The sequence below is a fragment of the Nycticebus coucang genome, chromosome 15, assembly GCF_027406575.1.
Source record: "Nycticebus coucang isolate mNycCou1 chromosome 15, mNycCou1.pri, whole genome shotgun sequence".
NCBI classification, from domain to species: domain Eukaryota; kingdom Metazoa; phylum Chordata; class Mammalia; order Primates; family Lorisidae; genus Nycticebus; species Nycticebus coucang.
The window spans coordinates 60671999-60693386 of record NC_069794.1 but is presented as its reverse complement, the minus strand read 5'-3'; the positions used below and the strand labels follow the sequence as shown (position 1 = coordinate 60693386).

The following is a 21388-nucleotide window of genomic DNA, read 5'->3' as shown; positions in this document are numbered from 1 at the left end:
AAAATTATATAAAGCAGCATTATTTTTCTCACAATATCAACATAATATACATTTTTCTTTTTTGAGCGAAGAAGCCTCTTTGTCCTATCTGGCTACTTTCTTGCATAGAAATCCCTAGCAAATTATGTTTCAAATTCTAAGGTTCATTAATTTAATTGAATCTATTCCTAGTTTTTAATTAAATCTGCATTTCTCCCAGTCACCTTTGGAAAGAGATGGGTGTCACATTACCATATTGGAAAGAACAGGATCACAGAGCAAGACAGACATAAAAGTACAAAATCTCAAAGCAGATTTCCATATAAATTTATTCTTGTACAAAAAAAATAACATTCAAAGGCAATGTTTATATTGTACAGTATAAAATAACTTCTACTAAATTAAAAATTGAATGTTTTTGCTGATAAACCACTAATAACTTTTCCATTTAAAAAAAAAATTTTACAATTTGCAGCACTTGTTGAAAAAAACACCTGTTCAATAATTATATAAATACTCTTGACAGATTTCAGTAGCCCATTATGTATCCTTTTTGGCAATGTCAGCTTTCTAAAGTCAATTAGCTTCTAAATTTGAAAGGCACCTGGTGGCCAACATCCTGTTTATTATTCAAGGCATCCATTTCAATCTTTTTTTTTTTTTTTGCATAGGCTTGAAAAGTCTGAAAAAAAAAATCTTAAGTTAAAAAGAATGAAGAAATATCCTGCATTTAATATTAGGTAACAACATATTTTTTCCTTGTAGCTGCAAGTTTTCCCCAGGGGATTTACAAAGTGCACCAGTTAAATATGTCTGTACATTTAAAACATTAAATATGTCAACAGCAAGACATTTTTAAATATTTCGAATCAAATACTATAGCACAAATATAATTTACAATACTTCGCATGGAAAACATTACATCTGAAATATAACTTTAGAAATTATATAAAAATACATATATTTTCTCTCCTCATTAGAAAACATATTTCTTTGCAGGTTCCAGCATGATGTAACAATTCAAAAGAACTTACCCCTTCAGAGTATCACTCGTCTGCATTAGATGACAACCACCCTCTCCACTGAAGCATAGTGGCATTTAACCAGGGGATAGACCCAGAGAATTAATCCCTCCATAACCCAAATGCAATTTTTCATAGAGCCAACCAATTGGCCCCAATCTGGTTTAATTCTAGGAATTCATTACAAAATTGTAAAACCATTGTGTAGCACAACATGAGTCAAATATCTCCCATTGGCTGTAGATATGCATACTCTCTGCACGTCAAAGGCATGGATAATGAGTCTTGCACCATTGTGGACCATGCCTCTTAGTAGTCTCAGACACCTATATACATCTTTCTGGGCCTTTAAAAAAAAAAAAAGTCTCCGAACATCCAGGAAATATATGATAAGGCTCCATGAAATGGGGCTCAATCTATATCACGAACTTTAAAAGCCCCAAAGTATGTTGCGTCTTGATCTGGGTCCAGTAGGGATGGGTTGGATACCTCAATGCTTATTTCCTCACCAGACCGTAGCTTAAAAAATCCTCCGACATTTATGGAATAAAAATGGAATTCTGAATTTCCTGACCAATATTTGGTGCTTCCTCCTTTCATCAGCGTGTGAGAACTTGGGATTTTGATACTGGTTTTAGTGACATAGACCATCAGCTGAAGATACTCTGTAGCTAGGTCTCCTGAAGTCTCATGATGTCGAAAGCAAATGTTGGCATACAGGTAATAAAAGCCATCTTGGTTAACGATGAGTTTTCCATTGCTAAAAGTCATGTTGGAGATCTTGGCCCAACCTCGGTCATGGTACCATGAAGACAGACTCACTTTATGGGAACCTATGGAGAAGAGAGGCACGTCATTTAAAATCCACTCCTTAACTGAAAAGGACATCCTCGTCATTCCGTGAAGGCACAGAGAAAAATAGGTTTACAGTCATTGTTCCAGTGGGAGAATAACTTATTGGAATTTCTTTTCTAAAAATATGGAAATACACTCAGATGTATTTAGTGCTCTGTTTTAGGCACATTAATGGGTTCGAACACAAAAACTCATTTTTTTATGCCCCCCAGGAAGCCTCTGGTGCACTAGGCATAAGCATGACGTGTGTTCAGATAAGAAGCAAGGCGTGAGCACTAACAGGAAAGGTGCAGGTAATTGCTCTAAGAATTCAAAGGAGGAAGAAATCAAGAATGGCTTTGTAGAGTTGCTATTGAGCCTGAGAACTTAAAAGGAGGAATAGAATTCAACCATACAAAAGCAGAAAGGTTATTCCAGATTGAAGGAAGAGAATAGCTACCCCCATAGAAGCTCAAAAGGAAAATATTCTTGGCATTACACTCCCCAGCTTAACAACTTCAAACAATCCTTTATGACCAAAGTACTATACACCCACCCCCCATTGACCTTTGGCCCATTCTCATGCCTGAAATGAGTTGATAACTGATCCTTTTTGGCCATTTCTCTTTGGGTCTTTTGTCACACCAGAAATGAGATAACAACTGATCCTCCTGCTACTGTTTCTGGAATAGTATACATTCTTTTTCTTGTTTGTTTTCTTTTCCTTTTTTTCTCTTCATTCCAGATTAATGTGAGGGTACAAACAACTAGGTTACAAAGTTTGAATTTGTCAAGTGGAGTCTCTCTTGTAGTTGTGTCCCAAACCCAAGAGGTGTGCCATATGCCTTACACTGTGCCCATTGAGCGGGAGCGCACCCCTCCCCCATCCCCTTCTCTCTCCCCTCCCTCCCCTCCCCCAACTTGACTTGAATGGAGTTTTTCTCTTATGTGGGCATGTATTAGATCATCTACTGGATTCATATTATTACTGAGTACTTTGTATACATGCATTTTCATTCTTATGATACTTTACTAACAAGAATGTAACAGCATAAATTTCTAAAGAATCTTTTAAATCAGCAATGTGCTCAATGCTTTTCATAGTTCAGGTCATTAGTGCATTTTACTGGGTCTTTAAAAATTGTCAATACCTCTATGATAAACCTAACTAATAAACATTTGTATTTATGTGGACAGATATTTATTATTCAACTAGAAAAGATAGTAACTAATGGGGGAGGGGGCAGATTGTAATACTATGGAAATTCCAAAACCATTTTTCCTCCAGAGGATTTTGTAAATACTTATGCTAAGATTGTCACCTGTTTAGAATCAATAAGACAAAACAGAGGGGAAATCTCAGACAGGATTGGGCTTCGTTTTTGCAGCCGTAGAGAAGTTCTCTGTTGCCTGTAATGCCTGCCCACAACCTAGGTCAGGTCTTGAGATGCTGAGGGACAAAAACCAGCCCAGAGACTTAGACTTGTAGTGGATTTCAAGGATCCATCAGAACCAACAACTCTCTGGTTGGAGTGACTCCTTAGGACATCGGAGAGCCTCCCAGAAGACACACTGGCTACCTTCCCAGGCTAGCCTGAGTCCTGGGAAACCTTGAACATCTACATCTTTCTCTAGAGAGCCATAGGTGAAGAATGTACTATTATCTCTTGAAGACCACCAGCAGTCCGGGATGTGATCTGGGGACCCCAAAACCAGGCTGTTTCAAGAACCAAACAGGTGGTTCTTTGAACCACTTTGAAGAAAAAAAATTGCAGCAGGGGCTAAGGTACAGTGGAACAATCCATCATTAGAAGGCCAAGAATTCCATGATTCCAATCTCTCTGTCCTGGGACTGGATACTTACTGAAGTCCACATGCTACCCATATTGGGGCCACAACAGGCACTACTGCCTCCTGGGCCACCACAGTAAGCATCCTTTATTTTCACTGGAGATCTTCAGGCCATCCCAGACTAAAGCATCCCAAATGTAAATACCATCCTTAGGTTCCAACTGAGTCAACGTGAAACTACAAGACTCTATTCATCACTTCCTCATGAATACTAGTAAAGAAATTCCTCTAAGCTGGTAAACAGCCACCCAATCCTTGACAAAACCAACAAAATTCAGGATATTTCTCATATCAACTCACCCCATATTGCCCTTCTTCTTACCCTACTCCTGCAGTCAACCCTTTCTTCCATCAATTATTTGTCTCATAGTTATCATTTAACAGAGAGAAATGGACTGACTTAGGTGACGTCTACTCTCTCAGTGGGACAGATCAGCTAGTATTAAAGCATGGTAGGGTCTGGGAAGGCAGGAAAGGAAAATGAAATAAGAGAAGGGAAAAGACTGGAACCTTGACCAAATACCACTCCCATTAGTAGGTAAGTCAACTGGAAAAAAGTATCTTCATTTCCCACCAAACATCTCTTTATATTTATCCATTAATTCACCCATGCATCCACTGATTCATTCTGTTAATCAGTCATGCAGCATTGATGGGCATTAACTCTGCCCATAATTAAGAATTATGTCGGGCATGTGCACCCTCATGGCATGTACTGCTAGTAGCAGAGAAAATAAGAGATGGGCACATAAACTATGATATCTTCACTTCTGCATGGTGCATAGCACATGGTTGACATTCAGTTACAAGCAATTGGTGAGTGAAAGTTGTAGAAATTCATGGCAGTCAGGAGAGCTCAGCTCAGTGCAGAGACAATGGGGCCAGAGAGCAGCACAGGCTTGGGTCCAACTTGGGTGGGCTGAGAAAAGAAAGTCTGGTCAGTGAGGAAAACTGAACGAAGAATAGAGTGCACGTGCACATACAGGAGAAGGGGAAGGAAGCCAAACAGTGTGAGTAGAGGCCTCATAAATAGACAATTCTGGGAGAAAAGATGAGAAAAATAGGCAGTGACCAGGCCGGAGGGCCTGGCATGGCAACCTGAGTCTCTACCCCTAGTAAGACATGCTGATGACCTCTGAGCCCAAGCTCCCCAGTCCCCCCCAACCCTAGCCTAGGGTCCCTGCTATTAGGTGACAGAGAAGAGGCCTCTGCAAGTAACAGAGGGTGCCAAAAAAATGATACAAATTTTAAGAAAGGGAAAATCTGCATTAAAATTGTAGTATTCAAGTCACATTTGACTTCTACAATTTTGAGAGATACAAGATAACAAACATTATCAGTATATACTCAGTACTACAATTTTAATACAATGTTTTTCTTTCTTAAAATGTGTAACATTTTCTTGGCATCCTCTGTATTTAGCCTAAGCATCCCCCTAAAGAAAGCCATCTGTTCTGACTCATAAAATACTTCCAAATGTATTATATTCAAGAAGATTTGAATAGGCACAAGGCGAGCTCTATGCTTTGGGCCCACTGCAGAGACTGATTTGCTGTCACCTGTGGAGCCCTGACTGAGCCTAGGAGGAAACCAGGCAACCAGTAAAACATGAATAGAAGAGTGGGTTGTTTGGGCCCTGAGGAAGAGATCCACCTTACCAGAGAACCCACAGGGCTCTTTCAACCTCAAAGCTGGAGTCAAAGAAGAGTAAGAGAAGAAGGAAGAGAGAGAAGAAAATACGGAAAGGCAATAAAGAAGAAGAAACCACACAGGAGGAGAAACTAGCAAAAAACAAAACGTCTGGCAACATGAAGACTCAGAACAGAACAACTCCCCCAAGGGATCACAGTGCAGCTACCAAAGAAGATTCCAGCTGTGAAGAAATTCTGGGCATGGCAGAAATGCAATTCACATTACGGACGGCAAAAATGATGAAGAAGAGAAAGTAGAAAACCAGCAAAAGGAAATCTAAAAACACGTCTCAAGAAATTGACAAAATTAAAGACAAAGTCTCCATGGATCTGGACAAAATTGGAAAGGATATAACAGAGCTTAAAGCATAGAATAAGGCAATCAGGGAACTTCAAAATTTAGTAGAAAGTTTCAACAACAGATTAAACCATAGAGAAGCCAGAATGTCAGAGCGTGTGGGTGGCACTTATGGCTCAAAGGAGGAGGGTGCCAGCCCCATATACTGGAGGTGGTAGGTTCAAACCCGGCCCCGGCCAAAAACTGCAAAAAAAAAAAAAAAAATGTCAGAGCTTGAAGACTAACCAGCACTAACCCAGTCATTCAAAGGCAGAGCATCACTTAGAGAGTTACAGGACCCCACGAAGCATGAAAAGTCACAAAGGAACAGTACACGTGAAGCAGATTCTGATTTCTTCCATGTAAATGAGTATAAAACAAGGCTCCAAAATGAATATGCAAAATTAAAGCCACCTGACTTTGTAATATCCAGGACTGGCCAAAACTGGGCAGTAAATGGTCCTCAGCCGAGCAGCAAATTCTATTTTCTTAAACAGAAGCATACTCTAACTCATTTCACTCAGACACAAACTCAATAACTGTCAGAAAATAACCAGGAGTTTTGCCTTGTTTTTCTGGCAATGATTTGATGCTAGGTGCCTGCAGAGAGTTTTATAACTAAAACATGCTTGCTATTGCCAAACAGACTTTGGCACACAGGCTAATGCAATATTTATCATATGCTATTTAAAGCGAGCTAAAAAGATAAATGTATGATGGTACCTTCATAGCAGACACAGCTGATGCAGCAGTCTAAACGTGATCACCTTTGCTAACATGCAAAATAATTTACCACTCAGAGAAATTAATATAGATGCATCAGTATTAATTTGATTGCATTTGCTAACATGCAAAATGGTTTTCCACTCAGACAAAATTAGTGTAGTTCACCATAAAGCACGCATAGAAACAAAGAGAGAAAATTTGTTCCTAAAGCAGGTATCTGAGACCAGATGGTTGTTTGGAAAATCCTCCAAGGAGGATGGTTTCTCAATTTCTGTGCCTTCATTCAGGAAATATCCCTCCATAGCCCATTCTATAAGAAAGGCTTCAGAATCATTTATTATAACTTGGACTTTTTAAGTTCAAGAAAAACTTGCCTAAAATTACTTGTAGAAAAAGTGGAATATGTATAACTATTTAATTATACTCAAATAAAAACGGAAAGCACCTTCACTGAGTGCTTAGTAGATGCCATTTTCCATTCGAGAATGTGAGTACATTGTCTGACTTAATCTTCATAGTTACACCATGCCGTAGATAGCTACTATCCCAGCCCTGTTTTATATACAATGTAGCTAAGGCATAAATAACTCCAATAATTTGTACAAAGTCACAGAGACTGTGAGGAGTACAGTGGGACTTCAAACCCAAGAAGCCAGATTTTGGAGCCCCCCCCACCTTATTAAGTATGAGGCTAATCTACCTTTTACAGGAAAACAGCAATATGAGAGCTTTGAATTTAGATCCCTCTGGCAAAGATAACTGACCACAAGTATCTGGTGTCCTATTTATAAGATAATGGAGGGTATAAAAAGCATGCACTTGGGAACCAACCAGGGTGGAATTCAACCTCTAATCCTACCACCACTGTGACCTTGAACAAATCACAAACTACGTGTCATTTAATTTCCCTCTCTGCAAAGTCTTTATGATACCACCTACCTTGTAGGGTGGTAACAAGGATTAGTGATAATGAACACAGAGAAAAGCGTCTGATGCATAGTAGGGGCTCAACAAGTGGCACAGTAATAATAATGACGATGTTCGATTACCATTCTCTCAGAATGTTCTTTGTAATCTTTTTGGTCCTTACTGATGCGAGGTGAGGGAAGTCATGGGGCTTATGTGATGGGATAGCTGGTACACTAAGGTAGCTGTAGGCACAGAGCCTGGGGTTTCTTCATTTCAGAAGATAATAAGGTCTCTAGTCCATCAAACTACATGGAGAAAATAACACCTGAAGAAGGAAAATAAGACTCATTTTCTAGAGGCCTACTGTTCCCTACCTGGAACTCTGCAGGAGATGGCTGAGTATGTGACTACCTGATGAATTCACTCACCTCTGAGCTTGGAGAAACCACATGAGCATAACAAGGGATTATCCTTCCAATTTTGAGCTCTTCACTGACACTCATTTAAAACAAACACCATTTCTGATTATTTATACGTGAATAGAGTGGTGATGTCCGTTCTGACATTTTTGAGAATCACTGTTCTCAGGATGTAGCTCACCAATTGAGGGCTAATAACCTTTCTTTTGGTTTAGAAGTATGGGCTCTCAGGCCTGGGCATGATGACTCACACCTGTGATCCCAGCACTTTGGGAGGCTGAAGCAAGAGGATTGCTTGAGGCTAAGAGTTTGAGACCAGCCTGAACAATAAGCAAGGCCCTGTCTCTTACAAAAAATAATAATAAAATAATGAAACTAGAAGTAAGGGCTTTCAAAAGTTTAATAATAGGCCAAAAGTACATTTGAGTATGTAAATGATAGATGACTCATAAGATATTTTTCAAGATGGATGCAAATGGAACTTACCTGATGGGATATCAGTGGCATTAATAGTGAGATGTGCAAAAGGTTGAGTTTCAGGCTTGCCCCTCTTCGCCACATCTAACCATGTACTGTCCACCATAGCTGAAGATGAGAGAATCCATATTAGCTTAAAGAGTAGTGACCCCTGGATTTCAAATATTCCTATGGACCCATGCTTACCTTTCTCTGCTCTGATATGTTGTGATCCAACAATATGTTGTAACTCCTGAAAGAGAAAGGAATAGGAATCATTTTCATAAACTCATTTTTCCATGAAGTAGTAAGAATTCAAGACTGTTAGGAACACAATAAATTAACCCTTTTTTCCTTCCAAAGATCCCATAAATCCATAGACAGTGAAATTCCTCCATGTTCTAGGTAGCTGTGAAGGGAAGTTCATCTCAGAGAATTGGATGCTGATGTGCTTAAAAATTAGAGCATGCACACCATCAAACAAAATACTTTGGACAATAAAAGGGAGAAAAAGACAATATAATTATAAAACGTGGAATAATTAGACATAATTAAGAATTGGTAGCAGGTACACCAAATGGAGATGAAGTTAACTTGGAAAATAACAATTACACAAAATATATGACCCTCTTAAATCTTCTGGGAGGCCCTTTTTATCTCTATTTCATTAGTGAATTCCTATTATAATACTCAGCTCACAGGCAAGAATGAAACCTACCCCTAGTAGTTACTTTTTTTTAATTTTAAAGTCATAGTACATCTAAATTATATGGAAGTCTAAAAGTCTTTGAAATACCAATAGCTAGCTTAAAATGTTGCCACAAATAGAGGTTTAGAAACACAAGCCAGAAAAAGAAAGAACTTGAGAACATAAAGAGCATAGGTAATTGCATATCTCAATTACCTGAGAATAAAGGTTCCAACAGGTACCCTTGCATTATGCACCATAGGTGTGATCCCACCATTCACCCTCCCTCGATCTGACATCCCCCTCCCCTCGCACCTCCCCTCCTCCCTCCTTCATCCTGGGCCGTAGTTGTGATCTATTTTTCATATGAAAATGTGAGTGATTGTAAATTGGTTTCATAATAGTACTAAGTACACTGGATATTTTTTTCTTCCATTCTTGAGATACTTTACTAAGTAGGATATGTTCCAGCTCCATCCATGTAAAAAGAGGTAAAATCTCTCTTTTTAAAGGCTGCATAATATTCCATGGTATACATATACCACAATTTATTAATCCATTCATGGGTCGATGGGCACTTGGGCTTCTTCCATGACTTGGCTATTATGAATTGAGCTGCAATGAACAATCTGATGCAAATATCTTTGTTATAAAGTGATTTTTGGTCTTTTGGATATACACCTTGTAAAGGAATTACAGGATCAAATGGCAGGTCTACTTTTAGATACCTGAGTATTCTCCATACTTCTTTCCAAAAGAGACGTATTAGCTTGCACTCCCATCAGCAGTGCAGAAGTGTTCCCTTTTCTCCACATCCATGCCAATATCTGTAGTTTGGGGATTTTGTTATGTGACCCACTCTTACAGGAGTTAGATGATATCTCAAAGTGGTTTTGATTTGCATTTCTCTGATGATTAAAGATGATGAGCATTTTTTCATGTGTCTATAGGCCATGCGCCTATCATCTTCAAGTCCCTTGCCCACAATGAAATGGGATTACTTGTTCTTTTCTTATTAATAAGTTTGAGTTTTCTGTGGATTCTGGTGATATAAGCGTTCTTAATTCTATATGAAATCAGCACATTGTACCCTATAAATGCATTAATGTATACATGATCTATGTGTTTATGATTTAATAAAAAAATTCAGATCAATTTCACACTTGTGATCTCTCAGTATGATAATACAATTTTTTATAAAGGAAAAAGGATCAAACAGGTAACCACATTCCTGAATGAATCTAGACATTAGCCAATGTTAAATGTCACAGCTTAGGACATGATAAAGTGGAATGAATGAAAGCTCAGGCTTTCATCTTGATTCCAGGTCAGTCTATTACCGATACCTCTATCCCTGAGTGACAATGAAAGGATATGGAGCTTGTAGGCACTCTGCAGGGGGTGGGATACAGTCCAATATTTAGATACCAGAAACACTATGGAGAGAGTCCTAATTTCTCTGTTACTGGGATAGCCATTCATGGTAACCATTCCCACCCCATGATCTTTAAAACATAAGTTAAATAGCTTAAGTTCTTTTAGTACTTGGAGAAGAGGTCTTCGAGATAGATAGATACATAGATATTTAGATAGATAGATAGATAGATAGATAGATAGATAGATAGATAGATAGATAGATAGGTAGATAGATAGATAGATGCAATAAATAACACCAACTGGTTGCTATCAGCTGGAAGGGTTCTAGAAACAAGATAACATTGACTCTTCTCACTGAGGACCTCCAAGAGAGATGAGAATCTGTTCTATCTTTATGGACTCTTGGAGGAGACAGCACAGCTATCTTCAGTTACCAATTCTAAAATCCTGAAGTGCTAGTTTGACTAAATCTTAGAAAAAAAAAACCATAGGGGTTTTTTAATGCTCTTATGCTCTTTCCTTGACCCAGGACACTGCAAGGCGCAGCTCTGCAGGAACCATTTGCAGGGAGGGTATTCTAGACAAATGGTGGCCCCTTTTGAGTTGAGTGGCCAATACTAATCTGCTTCTCTTCCCCGCTCCTGCTGGACTCTGGTCTCCCAAGTTTTTTCCAATACCTTCAGATTCTCCATGGAACTCCCCTTTTGGAATTTCCTCATTTTGTCTTTCCTGCATTCACAAGAGATTTACATATGCAATGATCTTTGTACATATTTATACATTTATATATACAATGTATCTTTATACACTGTAGATATCTTTATGTATGTGAGTATATATAATATATATGCAGTTATATATACACACACATAAACCATGTACATTGAAACATTGTGTATATCTTTATATACTTATATATAACAGTGTATATTTACCTGCTTAACTGGCTCTGAAGGAACAGTGGTTCTCAACCTTCCTAATGCTGTGACCCTTTAATACAGTTCCTCCTGGTGTGGTGACCCCTCCACAGGTGAAAATAATTTTATGGTTGAGGGTCACTACAACATGAGGAACTGTATTAAAGGGTCGCGGCATTAGGAAGGTTGAGAACCACTGGATTAGAAGAACCGTGGTGATAGAGTAATTCAAAGATTTAAAGCTACCTCTCATTTTCCGTCTTGCTTTGATCAGCCTCACCATCAGAGGAGGGGAAGGAGGGAACAAGGAAGTGGAGCTAAGTTTGGCATATACCTAAAAATGCCTGTTTCATAATTTTTTAATTTTTTATTATCAAGAAAAACAAGGAAAATGCCTTTGTTCTCATTCATTAGTTCTCAAATTTGAGCATGCATGCATCACCATCTCCTGGAGGGCATGTTAACTTACAGATTACTGGGACCTTATTTCCAATCCAATATTTTTGGAGCAAGGCCTGAGAATCTGCATTGCTAACAGGTAAGCTGGTGCTGCTGGTGCTGCTGGGCTGGGGCCTCGCCTGAGAATGAAAGTTTCACAGATGGGCAAACAGGAGGTTTTCATGAAGCCTCAGACCCAGGCCAAAGAAGCAGCAGATTCAAGCCACCAATTAAATGGGCAGGAAACGCGTCTTCTCCTCCCACCTGGGAATGACTTTCTGTTGCCCATTTAATCAGTAGCTTCCAGGTCAGCACTGCCACAGACCCAGTGTGTCATAAGCAAACTCAATTACTAGCACCTCTCAGAAGCACTTTCAAAGTCTGCTTAAACCAAACCAAAAGGCTTCATGACCCAGCCTGAATTAAAACTCTACACTGACACCCAGGGGGGTGACACTGCTGCCGTGTTGTACCTGCTAGGTGTCCAAGAATCGCAGTTCCCCTCAGGAAGCCTGAAGGGAAGTTTTAGTGGGAAAGGGGCACATATCATGTGTCTACAACCTCCTTGGGTTACAAAAAAAAGGGATTCCCAGTATCTGTATCTGTCCATTTTTTAAAAAAATAAGAACAGGGTCTCATCATCACCCAGACTAGAGTGCAGTGGTGCAATCACAGCTCACTACACCCTCCAACTTCCAGGCTCGAGTGATCTTCCTGCCTCAGCCTTCTGAGCAGCTGGGAATACTGGCTTGTGCCACCATGCCTGACTAATATTTTACTTTTTGTAGGGATGAGGTCTCTCTATGTTGCCCAGGCTGGTCTCAAACTCCTGGCCTCAAGTGATCCTTCTGCCTCAACCTCCCAAAATGCTGGGATTATAGCATGAGCTACCATACCCAGCCCATCCCAGATTTCTGAGCACTAAGATCATTGTTATTCATGTGTGTAGATATTGATCATAAATACCACATTCTTCTAAGACTATACTTTTAGGGTATCTCCCAGCCATGAGCCACTCTGTTTAAGTCATTTTCTCAGAGATCAGAAACGTTGCTATCTACATGCCAAGCATGGATATTTTTCTTGAATGTCCTCTAATATTTAGAATTACAGGAACCCTTCTGAAGATGCAGCCAAGCTTCACCCCAACTGACAATCCCATTCATTTTCTAAGCTTTGCAATTACACTTATTTTCACCCACATTAGTCCTCTACATCTGTCAGATTTATTAGAGTGCTTTGAGATGTCTAGAGTTCTTTATTCCTAAATCTGACCGTGTAGACATTGCTTCTGGTTTCTTTGAATTCAGAAAGTTCTAATAAGCTAATTTTGAGAAAACCACTACAAAAGGACATCCTAACTTCTTTTCTTCTGAACAAATTATTCAGATGAAAGAGATCTTAAAAAAAAAAAAAGGATGTGTTTTGTCTTACTTTAAGCCAGCTGTAAATTAATAAAAGCCAGTTAGTGAAATGTCTGAATTGACATCCAGTGCAATCCTATGCCTCCTGCACTATGAGGAGGCCCACAGATTTGCATAACGATATGCAGGTAGCTTTGACACACCTTCAGCAAACCACCTGGAACAGAAGCCAGACCCACAGAGGAAACTGTCCAAAGGGTGTGCCCTGAGTTCTTCCCTTAGCTAAGAGCCACTAGCTCTATCTTAAAGAGATCCCCCATTGATCACATTAATGTACACAGCTATGATTTAATTAAAAAAAAAAAGAGAGAGATCCCAGCAGCCTGCTCCCCAAGATCTGTGATCTGCCTTCTCAGAATACAGCATATTCATTATCTGTAACACACAAAGGGCAAAAGGAATTGCCCTTCATTTTCTATAAACTACTCATGACAACTAAGATCATTACCTGCAATGTTACTAAGGTAAAAATCACATGAATGAATAAACTTATTAACTTATTTATGGCTGCACTGTAACAAGTAGGCCTTTCAACGAATTTATGCATTTTTAGTTAAGTATAATTGGAGTCTAAATTATGATAGCTTCACTTAACCCTTCAAAACAAGACAAAAAAGGAAAACCTTACTACTACTGGTAGGCAACCAAAGAAATCTCCACCAACTCAAGGATAAAAGAAACCCTCTGACATACTGCCACCTAGTGGATATTGTCTGACATTGACCAACCTGGGACACTGCCGCAGCCAGCCTTTGTAGATTCGAAACCCCAACGTAAAAACAATAAAGATGAGAAAATTACACAATGTGTTTTTATCTTCTCATTGTGGATTTTTTCTGTTTATACTGCATTTACTTTTCATCTTTCCTGTCAGAATACAGTTGAACAGACAGGAAAACAACTGATAGGATTTTGTTTTAATGGCAACCTTTACTTAACTCATAGAAAAATGTTGGGATTACACAATTTCTCCCCCAGGAAACAAAGTACACAAAAGATCAATGTGATTGTGTAACTGTGGCCTTTCGTATTGTGTCTCGTCAACTTCTCCTGAACTCAACATCCAAGAAATGCAATTCCCAGGAGCACAGAGGAAAAACTTAGAGAGTGGAGTTCTTGTCTCCGGTCGGGTGGAACTGAGCATCTTCAGACACTTTAACATCTTTTCAAACATTTTCAAACATTGGATCTTTGCCAAATAGAGAGGGAGGAGACATCCCAGAGGGAGCTCAATCTTGATAAATCGGGGCCCCTAAGGATAGACTGTACTGTAGAAGAATAATAAATACAAACGTTTGTGAATACTTTCAGCTCCTTCCAAAAGTTGTAGGATTACTCAAGGTAATCTAAACATTTACAGAAAATTTGCAAACTCAGCTGAATAACTACCCTTGAATAACTAGTCTTGAATAACAAGACTTTGACAACATTCCTATCCAGGAGTGAATGTTTTGAATTTGGTCTCCAGTTTGTTTTTTTTTTCATCTTACAAAGTAATAGAAATAGATTTAAGTTTCAACGGAGGACATTCACAGCTAACATTCCCCTGAAAAGGTCAAGTTGCTGGAAATCTGGGTTTATGAGACTGAAAAATCCCACCTGCGCATTGTGCTGTGAATCATATGATCCATGTAGTATCTGTCAATCAGAGCATGGAAGAAGGAATTTGTACAGCCAGATGCTTTGGAAATCGCTGGCACCAGCTCATGGCTGGGGTCTCAGGTGGCTGCCTCCCTCTGCTACACCAGCAAGCAGCTGCAAAGACATCTGGCTGGTTGAACAAGGATTTAACACCCCGTTTGCCAGATATAATACAGGGTTCATACACTTGTTAACATATGTAATGCATTCATTTTAACATCTTAATGATACCCTTCATGTAATTCTTCTCCAACCTAGTTACAAGAATAGCGCATTCATCAGCCCAGTTAGCACATGAATGCCACACATGGGTTATTTCTGAAGAAGAATAGTCAGTTTCCAATTCCTGCAGAGCAGTCCTGCAGACTTCCACCTTGTAAATAGCTGAGAGATCCTTCACCCACCCACCCCAGCCACTGCCTTCCCTCAAGTTTTCATCATTTCTCTTTAGCATTATAATAATAGCTCCCTCCCTCCTCTCTTAGTCTCTGGCTAGGTTGAGTATCATCCAGTATGCAGAGGAGCCTGCCCCTTTTCTTCTTAAAATCTTCCAGGAGCAAACTGCAGACTCCAGAAACAAGTCCCTGCACTTTACTGAGACATAGGCCTAACATGACTGGGCCACTGTGACCTCATGAGGCAACAAAAAATATATAATTGATCTTTATCCCAGGTTTCTGGAACAGATCTTCTAAAACCCTTGGAATTTCCTGATAGGTGTGATAGAAGCATCCTTTGTTCTTTATAATAAGCCCCTTCCAATCTTACCCAAGTTTATGCTAATGGAGTGACTGCAAAATGGGACTGGCTGCCTGAGGAAACACCCATGTGATTAGAGGATTGGAACTCCCAGTGCCCACACCCACCCTGCCACCTGACATCCCACAGGAGGGGAGGGCTGGAGATGACTCTGATCCCCAAGGACCAGTGATTTAATCAGCATGTCTGTGTAACAAAGCCTCCAGTCTATGTAATGAAGCATCTACTAAACCCCAAACAACAGGATTCTGGGAGCTTTGAGGCTGGTGAACAGCTCAGGGCTCTGAGCAGGAGGAAGCCCTGACAGGTGCTGGTCCACAGACCTCCTGAGCCCACACCTTGCCCTGTACATCTCATGATAGTAGGGAGAGTGTTCTGCCATTCAGCAATATTACTGAACCAGAGGAGGTGGGCAGTGGGAACCCCAAATTTGTAGCATGATTGTCAGGAGCACAGATAACAACCTGGGACTTGAGACTAAGCATCTGAAGTGGAACAGTGTTGTAAGACTGAGCCCTTAACCTGTGAGGTGTGTGCCAACGCCCAGTCGCTACTGGCATAACTGAATGGTAGAACCCCCAGTTGGCATCCAAAGAGTCAGAGCACGGCTTACCATGAGGAAAACCCCACACACTTAGTGTCAGTCACTTTTCATTCAGCCGGGTTACCCCTCCAGGCTCTCCTGCTATCCCTCCCCTGGACCCTCAAATCTCATCACCCCTAAGGATACTCTGGGACGCCACAGGTTCCAGCCACCTGGAACTACTGAGACTTCTACCCGCCAGAACCCAGCCCTCCCATCCATGCAGACTTGTGCACGCGCGGCTCCATTAGAAAGATGCCTTAGTGTTTGATTCATATCTCATCTTTAACTACAAAGCTTTGATGTCCATGGTATACTTGGTTTACAAGGCACAGAAAGAGTAGCCATGAGTTGTGGTTGTGCAGTAGCTAACGAGATGGGATACAGAATTGCGACTCTCATTGTCCTCCCTCTCCCAAAGCTCACACTGACCTCCGAGTCCCAGGGGGAACACTTTATATGCATGCTGATGGAGCAGGTGATCCCCAGAGTTCCTTATTAAGAGTCAGTGGTGGGCGGCACCTATGGCTCAGTGGGTAGGGCACCAGCCCCATATACCCAGGGTGACGGGTTCGAACCCTGCCCCAGCCAGCTAAAAAAAAAACAGCAGTGGCAACTGCAAGAAAAATAGCCGGGTGTTGTGGCGGGCACCTGTAGTCCCAGCAACTCGGGAGGCTGAGGCAAGAGAATCACCCCAGCCCAAGAGCTGGTGGTTGCTATGAGCTGTGACGCCACAGCACTCTACTGAGGGCAACAAAGTGAGACTTTTGTCTCAAAAAAAAAAAAAGAGTCAGTGGTGACAACTTAAAAACACCCCAAAGCAAAGAGCTTTAAGGGTGGGAGCCTGAGTGATCTGCTGCCTAAATGCATGTTATGCAAGATCACAGAGGGACGTATCCTTCTCAGCCCAGGTTCCTTAAAGCATAGCCTGCAAGGCACCAGGAAAGGCCAGGACAGCAGCCCTGGAGAATGGGAGAAGACAGCTCCCCACTCCCAAGGTAGCCAGTGGGGATGTGTGTGAGGGGTCCAGGAGAGAGGGTAGATAGGGTATAGACCCCACTAATCTTGAAGGTAAAAACAACTTGAATTTGTAATTTTACATTGTGACCCCTAATTCTTTGGGGTTTCTGTATAAAAAGTCTTCTGCACACAGACTGTACAGCACCAGCCCACTCTTCACCTCCTGAGTCAGCCACCACCATCCCATCCCACGTATGAAAATTCTCAGTGAACAACTTTGCCAAGATGTAGGTTGTGCCACCTCCCTCTGCTCCAAATGCAATCACTGGTGGACCACTCCTTCCAAAAGAACTTTGCTGACTGGAAAAGACATCGCTTTGCAAAGAGCTAATGGACTCTACCCGCCAAAGGGCTAAAAAATAGTCTGCCCTTGTTTTCATAAAGCAAAGTAATGCTTTGCCTGGTAGTGTGATGAGGACACTGGGAATAGAAAATTAGTTTTTATTGTTTAACCTTCATGGTTTAAATGAGGAAGCTTCTGTTACAGTTAAAGGTCCTCTTGGGTTTTCATAAAGTAGTCTTATGACAGCAATATTAGTCTTCATAAAGAGCCCGATTAGAAAATGTCTAACACTACACTATTCATTAAAAAAGTTTCATCTAAGAGTTTGGCAGAATAACCGCAGTGTGGCATCGTGGGCTGACTGTACTATTTACCATCTCTCTGCTTTCCTCTGCAAGTTGAAAAGGAATGATGCCACCTCACACTGGCTGTGCTTTCTACATTTACAAAGCCTCATCTCCTCTGCTAAGGAGGAGACCCCAACGGGAACAGAGGCTGTGAACACATGAGGCCAGGAGGAGAAGGGCCCAGGCTGCCAGTGAAGAAGGACTCCCAACCCCAAGGTCCCTAATGTCTTCATGCTCCAAAGAGAGAGGAGGCCCCTCTCCTGAAGAAGCAGGAGAGCACCACCTTTGCAGGTGACCTCCAAGCACTTATGAATTTCTGACTTCATACTGGGGCTAGCTGCTGGCAGTATTAAACACCTAGCCACCCTAGGACACCAAGGACAGGGACAGACACAGATCACTTGCTTATTTCTCAAACTTGTTCTTTATACTTGTCATCCATCCACTGCATCAAGTCTATTGTTGAGCACCAGCTATATGCTGGCCATGGGGCTGGAAATGGAATACCGCACAGTCGCAGCTGCCCCTGGAAAGCTCGTGTTGAAGAGAGTCCAGCCCCAGGCCCATGAACTTAGTGCTATTACCAGATGCCCTGGGTATGCCCGGGAGGGATTCCAACCACACAGTCAGGCAGGCCTCCGTGGGGGACTCCTTCAGGAAGTAAGGCCAGAGTTGGATTTTGAAAGACAATTTAAAAACTGACTATGCAAAGAAGAGCTGGGATTGACATCTAAAGGGCTAGACACAAAGACTCATAATCCATTCATCCATCCACTGCATCAAGTCTATTGCCAGTTGCTGGGGTCAGGCCCCCTGTGGTTGCTAAGGATGCTGTGTTCACAGGACAGATATCCCGTTGACCATAGCAGTGAGGCAGAGAAGTGAAAGAGTACAACCCGGTTGGAAACGTTCACGTGCTGCAGAGCCGGTGAGCACAGGTTAACGTGGGGCTGAGGACATGAAGCCTTCAGGTAATGACTCTGCAAAGCAGGGGTTAGGATGAGGCTTTCTGAAGACACAGAGGACTTTGTGAGCGTGTTCAGCAGCCCAGACTTTATCCTGATGACTGCAGGGATCCACTAAAGGATATTTTAAATGAGAAAGTAAGCGACATATTCAGGTATGGACTTTTGAAGTCACTCAGCTTTGGAGAGAAAGAACCACAGGCGGTGAGACTATAGACAGGAGGGCCAGCTGTAGTGATCCAGGCAAGCGATGATGGAGGCCTAAAGTAACGTGACCACCATGCTGAGCAGAGTAGGAGGAATAGTTGAAGGTTTTATAAGGAGGTAATTCATAGGATGGGTAAGGTGACCTTATTAAGTAGAGGTACAAGACCACCTTCTGGCTTCCGGTTTGGGGCGGTGGACACAATGGTATTGTCATTCATCATGAAAGAGCAGATCAAATGAGAAGTAGCTGTGGGCACTGAGTTCCAGGTTCACTCACACTTTCCTATGAATACGAGCCTTCGGGTATAATTATTGTTTTTACTGCTACTATCACCACCATGGCCACCACCATTACCTAGTGCTCTTGAAAGGTTGAAGTTATGAGGACACTAAGTGAGGATGGGACTCCTCCAGACCCTGAACTTCCAAAAGTTCAAGCAAACATTTCTTGTCTGGTCACTTCAGCCTCTACAATTTCCAAGACTCACCTTTGCCAAGATCTTGCTTTTCAAATACGGTCATTTCATTCATAAATGGCTTCCTGTCCATCAGTGGATCCCAGCTCTTCCTAGGATGCTCTTGAGCAAGCAGAGGATCCCCTCCTGAATTACCAAATCACAAGCTCCAGGGAAGCATCTAAGAGCCCTTTTTTCTTGTTTTCCTTTTCTTTTATACAAGGGTCCCAAGTCTTAAGAACCAGCAGGTTTGGGAACACTGCTCTAGGCACATTCTCCTTTCCAATGTCACAGGCTGGGCCTCTCTGAGGACATCCACTCCCAGCAGAACAACCAGGTCTGTTCCTGCTCATCGTGCTCTCCAACAAGTGCCCTCAGTTTCATTTACTTCTGGAATCTTAGTCCAAGATCTCAGGCCACATAATTAATACTCTTTTTCAGACACACAGTTCTAGCTCACTGTTTCTTTAAATTTGCCAACCCAGAATATCCTTTCTTCTATTCTGGGGTACTTGTAGCACAGAGATAAGCCTACCCAGGACATCTTCACTCACTGGTAACTTCTCTCTTGCAAATCCTCCCACCTCCTACCTTCTTCCCTGAGCCTCCCCTGAAGCGGAGTACACAACCAAAAGCTTAATGTTGGGCAAAAGACAGTAGATGGCCTTGGTTTTGTAGGAAAACTCTGTGGGTCTTACTTCAGCTTTCCCATAAAGACAGTTTTTATAAATGCTAAATATGATTGGGGTTGAATTCAGTTCCCAAAACTGTTATGGCAAACAGAGATGGAATCCTATTGGAAAAACACTACATGACTAACATCTTGACTTGGGAATTCGGGGTCCCCCAAACCCAAGACTCCTGTGGGTTTATGAGAAACTTTCTTGGGACATATACTCTTGCATACAAAGATAATGAATGGGGTTTAAGTATCTCTTCCCTTTTTTAAAACTAAAAAGCAAATCAGAAATAATGGCAATATAACAACTTCAATAATTCCAATTTCACAAGCAGTTATAGAATACTTAAATTTTAATTGATTTCTTATTTAGTTTCATTTAAAAATGGGAATAGGCTTTTTTATAATAAAGAAGATTAGAATTCTAAGGGATCAGCTTTACATATGTAAAAAACACAATCACTTCATTGATGAACTTTCTGATTTTTAATTAAGCTCTTGCATCTATAAAAACTAGCAAAAACTGCAAATGACAAGGTTTATTCAATGATCACAGATCCATATGTCTAAACAGACCTTTAAAACTTCCTCAAAAAGATGAATGATGTAAAGCTTTTAAATCAATCTCTCTCTCTCTCTCTCTGGCAATCTAAATAATCTTAAAGTATTTTAATCTTTAGAAAATACAATCAAGCCTATTGAGACTTTTGTTGTTGTTGTTGTTGCAGTTTTTGGATGGAGCTGGGTTTGAACCCTCCACCTCCGGTATATGGGGCCAGTGCCCTACTCCTTGGAGCCACAGGCGCTGCCCCTATTGAGAGTTTTTATAGGCTTGCACATTCTCAGAGTTAACTCCTGCTCATTTAGAGAGCCCATGTTCCTAACTAAATAGGGTCTAGTTAATGTTAATAGGGGCTGGCTGCTCATTCATCCTTAAGATCTGTCCTCTCTTCTCCCCTACGAGTTAGAGGCCACCTCTTTCTTCAACCTTTGTGGACAAATGGCCACTCTGCTGGAGACTAAGTTGTCCATCCTGTCTTGCAGCAAGATGTGATCTTATGAGTAACTTCTAACCAGTATGAAGCTCCTGGAAGTTATATCTCAACTCCCAGGCAAGGCCCTCGCCTTTTCCTTTACCCTCCCCTGTCTAGAAATGACAATAACAGCGAAGCCAACCTGGACACAGAGATGAAATGCAGACATTGAGGACAGAGGACTATCCCCACCAGCCCTGGGCAGCTCACCTGTGGATTATTATGGGTAAGGGAAAACCCTTCTTATTTAATTCAATGCATTTATGAGTGTCTTTGTTACCCAGTTCAGACAACACTAACAGTGGATCAAAGCACTGCAAATCTTTGGGCACACCATCCTCAATATC

The 21388-nt window shown here is 41.1% G+C and overlaps 1 protein-coding gene across 2 annotated transcripts in view; it reads right to left on the bottom strand.

The window, feature by feature from the left end:
• Nucleotides 1-289: 289 nt before the first annotated feature.
• TNFSF11 (TNF superfamily member 11) overlaps nucleotides 290-21388 on the bottom strand; it is a 32908-nt gene continuing 11809 nt past the window's right edge. The window contains exons 3-6 of one of the 2 annotated variants that reach the window (XR_008374606.1): nucleotides 8432-8477; nucleotides 8255-8353; nucleotides 1014-1834; nucleotides 290-661 (exon numbers count right to left, since the gene is read on the bottom strand). Coding sequence is in view for 1 of the 2 variants with exons in the window: in XM_053563629.1 (XP_053419604.1) it covers nucleotides 1413-1834; nucleotides 8255-8353; nucleotides 8432-8477 (567 nt within the window). In the remaining variant the exon portion in view is untranslated. Of the gene's footprint in view, nucleotides 1835-8254; nucleotides 8354-8431; nucleotides 8478-21388 lie in introns of both variants that reach the window. The other variant, XM_053563629.1, reaches the window with a different exon arrangement.